Source organism: Gavialis gangeticus, unplaced genomic scaffold (genome assembly GCF_001723915.1).
Source record: "Gavialis gangeticus isolate Ggan-Ray unplaced genomic scaffold, GavGan_comp1, whole genome shotgun sequence".
NCBI lineage: Eukaryota > Metazoa > Chordata > Crocodylia > Gavialidae > Gavialis > Gavialis gangeticus.
This window is the reverse complement of record NW_017729001.1, coordinates 35,071,284-35,079,246: the sequence shown is the minus strand read 5'-3', so window position 1 is coordinate 35,079,246 and position 7,963 is coordinate 35,071,284. Positions and strand designations below refer to the sequence as shown.

Here is a 7,963-nt window from a genome sequence, read left to right as displayed (position 1 = left end):
AATAGGGTTTTCCGATTGCTGATGGCTTCTGTGAACAGCAGTTCACTCACTGCGATTGGTTGTTGGGGATTGCAAAAAGAAGAGTTTTGTGGCAGGACAGTCACTGTAAGCAGAGGGAGTGGCTGAGAAAGAGGCACACCCACCCCTGGGCCCATCACCCATCCAACTTTCACTGAGACCAAACCAAATCAGCTTCCATGGGTCTTCCTTACAAGTCCGTTTGAAAACATTTCACCGGCAGGCACACAGGATTTCCTTCAGAGGGGCAGGATGGAGTCAGCTCCTTTCTCCCCAGAAAGAAGGACAACTTTCAAATGTATATTTGATAAAACTGTATTTTTGTGGGTTTTTTGTTCGTTTGTTTGCTTGTTTTTACAGACATTTGTACACTTTGTTACAAAACTGTAAAGAACTACAACTTGTTTTTAATCATTTTTTGGTCGGCAAAGATTGTAAAATCTTTGTGTGCAATTATCATGTATTTACAGGGCCTCATGTTAGTGATTTTCAATGATTATTCCAATAATGTCACACACTCTCAACATAAGACATGGCTTAAGATAAATATATTAGTAAATAAATATTCTGAGAACATATTTCCATAAATGAAATGTGCTGCTATACATTTACAGAATATATACAAGTTGTTTCCTAGCCTTTGAAACATTAAAAAATGGTAATGAAGGAGAGAGAGCCCTTTTGACCGTATTACAAATCTTTACAGCAATTTTTATACAAAAACCTTTTTAAGTGCTACAAGATCATTTTAATTAAAAAACATTTTAAATAGTGCCTCATGAGCCCAACACTGGCAACAGTTCATTTAGGTAATAAAAGGCATTTTTGTTTAAAAGTAGTATCTATTGTGGCTAATTGGCCTGTGTGTCCTTTCAAGAGGCATCGGGAGCAGGGAAAAGCAGTAAATGCCAATGGAGGCGGCAAGCCCAGGATGGGGACTGAAGACCTTACCACATGGCTTGCGGGGAAGGAGTGGTCTGACTGGCTGCGGCTTCCTTGTCATCTGGGCGAGTGAGATGGTTCCCAGGTGCCTGGGACCATGAGTCATAACATGCAACTAGCCAGTTCATACCGTAACCATATTTCACCACAGCTCAGTGTGGTTACATCTCCTGTGGCTAAAGGCTCCCTGCTTTACAGCGCGCGCAAGCTATGCAGCTTTGCCACACCTACAGTCCATTTCTTTCATTGTTGCGGGGGCAGGCTGGGGGAGGGAGCTGGGTGTGAGCATATTCAAAGAGGGGAAAAGTGACAAAACTCCATAGCTCCATTTCCACAAAACACATTATCTACCACCTTCCATCTGAGGATATTGCTCAGCCTCTGCACATTTACACCTAGAACATGCATTCGCCATTTCCGCCCACCCTTTTTATAGCTGGCTCCTTCTGTGCTGTATGATGCACCATTTCTCTGAACAGCTGGACCCAGGCGGTTACTCACCGAGAGCCCTGCTTACGGTTCCTGCAAATGCTAACAATCCTTCCTGGTGTTATCGGTCAGAACTGAAAAGCAGATCTCCTTTTCACCTTTAAGCTGCTCCTTGGTTCATTTACCTTCCCTGGGATATTAAATGAAGTCAGCCGGTTTCCCTGACAAGCCCAAGGCAGTCTCGCACAGGGCAGCTCTTCAGTGAAAGAGCACGTCACACCAAACTGTCATGGTTCAGGTCGTGGAAGTGTGTCCCCCTCATGTTTCCTTCTATTAAATCCTTCTTGCCAGACCTACATTGTGGGCATAAACTAGTACGCCCCCCTTAAACGCATCCCTGCCCTGTGTACACACCAGACAAAAGGGTGCTAACCGTTCCAAGCACACGCAGCATGACAGGCAGTTTAAAAAACGTGCTATGACGGCCTCTTACCTAGAAGCCATTGTTTCCACAGGAAACAAGAGAAACACAGACAGACTTATGTGCGTAGACTACCGGGGTATGCAACGCTTTCCATACACAGTCAAACAGGCAAAGCTGGCTGGGTCAGAGAAAGCCCCAAGACGGACTGAGCTAAGGAAGCAACCTCAACCGCCTCTTCTCCAGCAAAGAAAGAAAACAAACGAAGCCGGTTTACCCAGTCCTCACTCCCCATGGCGTGTACACACATGCAGCCTCTACTAGCTGGCAAAATGCACTAATACCCTTAGAAAGCAAAACAGTGACCCCATCCAAGCTTTCCTAAACTGACCCAGGCAAGCCACAGGGACCTTGCGAGCCCCCTTTTGCTGCTTGCAGCAGTATTTCTGGCTATGGAGCTGCCACCCGGGGCTGCAGACTCCCAAAGAACCATCCTCAGAATAGCAGGACAGCAGGCACTGCCGAGGCAGCGGTCTGACATGCACCTGCAGCAGTGGGGAGCAAGGGACAAGGGGGTCCTGGCCAGGTCCGGGCCGGCAGCAGTCAAGGTGCCTCTGAGCTCTCGTTTCCTGTCAGGAGCACTGAGCACATAGGCTGGGGATTTCTCCTCACCAAGTCCTTAGAGAAGCGCGAAGCAGGGGAACTGACAACTCTATACCGTACCCCCGAAAACCTGTTTGCTACTGGAAGTGGCCACTAGACGGCAGGGGCAGTGTCTTGAGTGTTCAGTCAGCACTGGTATCCATATCTGGACCAGTTTGCTTCAAGGTGCTGGTTTGTTTGTAAGGCAGGTGTAGCCCTGAGCTTACCAAAGGCTAGACTCCTTCAGCAGGAGGCAGCAGCATCTACGCATGGCGTGGCTTGTTTAGCACAGCCGTGGCACCTGCTCAGCAAAAGCCGGCATGGCCATTTCTAGAGGAAAGTATAAATAACACTTTTTGTCCCTAGTACAGGAATGGCAACAGCGCTCGGACAGAGCGGCTCCAGCCCATACCCCGGGCGGGCTCTGTACCCTGACCCAGGCCAGAGCTGCACAAGGCCTCAGGCTGGAGAGAGGGTAACGAGGAGATGCAAGGAGGGGCTCAGTCAGGCAGGGCTGGTGCACAGGGGCTTCTCCACATTACCACTTTTGTGTGTTTGTCAAAGCTAAAAAAAAAAAAAAAAAGTCTGAAAGTCCAACAGAATCTGGTGTCTCCATGCCAGCTCCCGCGGTCAGTCTGTGGCAGCCAGGCCGGGCCTAGTCACCCATTTGGCTCCTCTCCAGAGGGTGCGATCCGGAGCCTGAGGGACAGAGGAATTTATTAAACAAAAAGAACATTTTGGGGGCAGAGGCCTAGAGGGGGCAGGGCAGGGGCTGCCCAGCTCACTGCAAGCGAGCCAGATGCTTCAGCGGTTCTTTCCTTTTTAGCGCTCACCACTTCCTGCGAGACCCCCCAGACAGCTCCTCCCTCGCAGGCTGGAGAGCAACCCCTTCCTTCCCCCATGCTCTGAGTCTGTCCGCCCCGGGGCTTTCCACACTCCTCTTCTACCCCTCGCAGCACTGGTCTGGCCTGGCCTGGCCTGGCCGCTGTTTTTCCTTAGCACTGACCGTGGCCACCAACACAGGCTGCAGCAGCAATGAAAGCCCCTAACAAGGACCTGCTGTGCTCTCACCACTGGTGTCCAGAGCTGTCCTGAGTAGGGCTAGGCAGCACCCATGAGACAGCACTGGGGACCAGGGGTGGGATATTTGAAGGAAAAGGCGAATGCACAGCATTTTTGTAAGAACTGTGGCTATTGGATGGCACTAGGCCAAAAACTCCCACATCCCCAGCCTGGGTGGTAACCTCCGTGGCCATGTGCGCTGTGGCAGCCAACACACATACTCCCGTGGGACAGAGGAGCTGAAAACTGCTGGGGAATGGCCAGGCCTGACTCTTACCTGCAGCCTTTGTGGCTGGTGCCAGCTCCTGGGGGCTCAGGGCAGGGGCAGAGAAGAGCCTCCTGGCTTCCTCCTCCCGCATGCAGCTGCTCCGCAGGAAGGATGCTGCCCGATAGCACCTCTCCCTCTCCTCCGGGACCTCTCCCAGACCCTGGTGGTGCAGACGAGCATCCATTTCAGGTGCCGCATCCCAGGAGCTGCAGCCCCCTGCTCGGGGGCCTTGGCAGTCCAGGGGCACGGCCAGGTCACAGTCTCTGTCCTCAGGAATGATTGGGATGCGCTGGCCTAGGTCGCACGCACCCTTGTAGCAGCTGGGCAAGGGGTCGTCCGGGAGTGTGTACTGCACGCTCACTGCATAGTCGTCTGTGTAGCAACCACCACCCCCACTGCCACCACCACCACAGGTGACCTGCTTCTCTTCATAGAAGCAGCAGGGCAAGCTCTCGTATTTCACCCCGTCTGTCCTATGCAAGTGGTCCGAGTTAATACTGTACAGGCCCTGGGTGCTACCCACCTGCTGCTCCAGCCCTGGGCCACAACCCCCCCATAGCGGGGAGCCAAGAAAGAGCGCGCTGCAGTCTGCTGCCCCGCTAGCGGGCTCCAAGGCAGAGTGCTGGAGCTCAAAGCAGCACGCGCAGGCCTGCTCCATCAGTGGCCCGGCTACCTCTTGAGTTTTCCAGGTCCTTTTAACATCCAAGGCAGCACCGGGAGCGGCCTCGAGGCCTCCCTCTGAGGTAGTGCCATTTGGAGCCCTGTGCTCCAGCGAGGAATCGCTGCTATAGTTCATCTCCATGCTGCAATTAGAGAGCTGGTCCCCTGAGGAAGAAGCTGGCACAGGCCGACAGTCCACACCCCCCAAACTGTGGCCAGGTGCTAGGAGCTCATCCTGATGGGGACCCTCCAGGAGAACAATTGTTCCTCGGCTCGCACCACCCACCTCACCTGCACGGCAGGGGCTCTTGCTACGGTAAATGTAGGGGTCGTAGTCGCTGCTCAGGGAGCTACGGAAGGTGGAGCAGCTCCCATAAACCCCCTGGTTGCTGACCTCCGTGCAGTCAATCATGGAATCGCTGGAGGAGCAGTGGCACTGGCCGGAGCTGCTGCTGCTGCTGTCACTGCCTGGGCAGTCAGCCAGGTAGCCACTGCACACAGAGCGGTGACCATGATAGCAGCTGAAGCTGGAGGTGCTGCCGCTCTCCAAGCGGGAGGACGGCACAACATGTACCACAGGAGGGAAAAGCATGCTGTTGCCGGCCTGGAAGGCACGGGAGGGGCCCTTTGAGGCAAGGCCAGCTGCAGGCTGTCCATCTTGCTCAGGGTAGCTAAGGCCTTGGAAGTAGTAGTGCTGATACATGGTCTCATACTGGGAAAAACATGCCGCTTTGGAGAAGCTGCGTCCGTTGAACTTGGGCCTTCGGAAAGCGTGAGCTGGAGAATAAGCCCTGTGCTCCAGGCCACAGTGATGGGCATTCAGAGCGTGGTCCAAGTGAATAGGCTGGTAACTTCGGATGTAGGCTGGGGACTGTGCTGGATACAGGCTCTGCTCGCCATGCCGGTCGACCGTCAGTACCGTGATAGGGTTCCCGTGAGGGTCCATGCTCGTCCGGGTCGGGTAGGCTGTTATCTGGTTGGTCCTGTGCACTCGGCCAGGGTAATGGACTGGCAGAATCACTCTCTGCTGCCGGCTGCGCACAGGGTTAGCAGACTCCAGACACACTGGGCCTGGGTTTCCCTTTTTTTGCTCTGGATGGGAGGAGATAAGGAACAGAGCATGTGGGAAAATGCAGTTACTCTGCTGAAGGTTTAGCGCTCTGACAGGGAAAGACGGTAAGTGAAAGGTGCCAGCCTGCTCTGGAGAAGCAACCCTGCCAGTACAATCACACTTGTCCAGCAGCCTTTGAAATACCTGGGTTTTATGGACACAGGAGGAAAAGAAATGACTTCTTCTCTGCACAGGCAGTGGTGCTCACTCCAAGTTAGGAGCAAACAATGATGCCTGCCCAGCTTTTGTAACATCGCAAACAACCTCCCTAATTTCTGTTACACAGAACACAGTTTTCAAGCTGGGGGCAGGGGAGTACATTTGTGCCATACTGCAGCACAGAGGAGAATCCTTTCCCATACACTCCCTGCTTGTCCTTCCATCCCGTTCACCTGCTTTTTCCCGGAGTTTATCCAGATGCAAACAGGGAGTCGGGTGCATTTTACCAGTGGTGCTTCCCTGCGCAGGCTGAGAGGTGCTGCCCTCTGCCGGGCATTTGTCCAGGGCAAGGCAGCTTGTAGGGATGTGACCCAGCTCTTTTGGAACATGGGTCATTCTCAAAGAACCTCTCTGGGCACTAATGCCTACTGGCATCCTTGACAGCAGCCCCAGGCTTGCAGGATGCAGGCTACAGGCAGGAGACAGACGTGCAGGGCAGCAGGCAGAAGCACAGCTTCCCTGTGGCCGAGAGTGGATAGGTCTGGGAAGAACCACACTGGCACACATGCATGTGCAGGGCAGCACTCACCTATGATGTTATGGCGACAGTGAGGGCAGGTGTGATGCTGCAGCAGCCAGGGGTCCACACACTTCTTGTGGAACCGGTGAGTGCATGGAATGACTCGCAGCTCCTGTTGGGCCAGAGAGAACGATGTTAAGTGACCCTTCCCTAGAGAGCAAACATCCACAGTCCACACCCTGTCCTTTCAATACCACAACTCAACAGGTCAGCTCTAAGCCTCTGGCTGAGCCCCTGGTGAGACAGGAGTTAAACCCCAGCCGATCAGGAGCTGCAGAAGAGCACAGCATCTCTGCACCGTGCAGCCCTGGCACCTACCGTCAGCACGCTCTGCCCATCTCCTCTCAAGATGCACTTCCTGGTGAAGCCTAAAAACTGTCCCCTCTGGATGACCCCAGTTTTTCCAGCTGGGTTTACGCTCTGCCTGGCCATGTGCACTTGCAGTGCTGAGTTACTGTACCTGGTATTTTGTTTTCTGTTGCCTGAAAATGGTCAGCTAATATTTTTCTCTATTCTCCCCAAAAAACATGTCACCTCATCACTTTTCACCTAGCCTCTTCAGCTTCCAGCTGAGATTTCAGATTGTGCTAATGCCAGTGCTGTGCTGGAGGTCTCCTGCCTTTCCTGTTGCACTTAGAAGAGGTAAGGAAAGGGATGAATTGGGGAGCAACTGCAAGGGCCTCCAAGAATGGGAACAGTGACAGAGGCCAAGGCATCAGTCATTCTCTGAAATTTCTGGTTTCTTCCAAGAGATGTCCTGCCCTTGGTCTGTGCTGTACTCTTTAAAGCCACCCACCTATCAAAGGAGGGAGCAGGGGACCAGGTGTGCAGCCCCACCAAGGTGGGCAGGTGTTATATGCTGCTTGATCCAGTTCTGGAGAAGGAGATCCAGCTTTTGTCTCCATAAAATCAGCAAGGCAATCCCTACCCAGGTACCCTATCACTACCTGGTAATGACTGCACATATGGACCCAGTTCTACCATTCAGCCAGGTCAGAGAAGCTATTTTTTCTTACCTCCCCATCAATGTATTTCTCCAAGCAGATGGCACAGTCAGAAGTTGAGCTGCTACTGAGTGTGTCCAGAGCCCCACAGCTTCCTTCACGGTGACCCTTGCTTTTGGATTTGAACTTCCTGGTTTCCATTTTTTCCAGTGCCTGCACTGCAAGTCTGTTCATTGAATTCTGCAACATAAAATACAGTTTTGTTAGTGAGGGACTGAAGCAGCTGGAGTAGCAGAAACACAGCACTGTCTCTATTCCTAATCACCAACATCTCTGACCACACCGCCTCTGGTTGCCAACACCTACACACTAAGCAGAGAGACTAGTTTGTATTTAGATGGGAGGCACTTCCAAATGGATGCGTGTTGCAGGAAGCAGCATGGGTGATGAACTAAGTACCTAATACACTCAGTACAGTAAACAAAAAAACACCTCTTGGTTACTTTGAGGTTAATTTCCAAAACTTGGGGGAAAAAAAAGGCAAAACTGAGTGAGAATGAAAAAATGGAGCAATTACTGGGAGTTGCTTTAGACTCTGCAGTCATGAAAGATGCAACTGATTACAGAACATCCTGGCTAGGGTGCCTAATGAAGGCAGAAATACAGAAGAAAAAGCAGCATATAGCCAATGGTTAAAAAAAAAAAAAAAAAAGGCAAGCGGGGGGGG

The 7,963-nt window shown here is 52.2% G+C and overlaps 1 protein-coding gene across 1 annotated transcript in view; it reads right to left on the bottom strand.

Moving 5' to 3' along the window:
• Positions 1-317: 317 nt before the first annotated feature.
• The window catches only part of ZNRF3 (zinc and ring finger 3), a 70,488-nt gene continuing 62,842 nt past the window's right edge, over positions 318-7,963 (bottom strand). Inside the window, exons 6-9 of the mRNA XM_019507367.1 lie at positions 7,309-7,476; positions 6,302-6,404; positions 3,792-5,534; positions 318-3,151 (exon numbers count right to left, since the gene is read on the bottom strand). Coding sequence (XP_019362912.1) covers positions 3,108-3,151; positions 3,792-5,534; positions 6,302-6,404; positions 7,309-7,476 — 2,058 coding nt within the window. The 3' untranslated portion in view covers positions 318-3,107. The remainder of the gene's footprint in view (positions 3,152-3,791; positions 5,535-6,301; positions 6,405-7,308; positions 7,477-7,963) is intronic.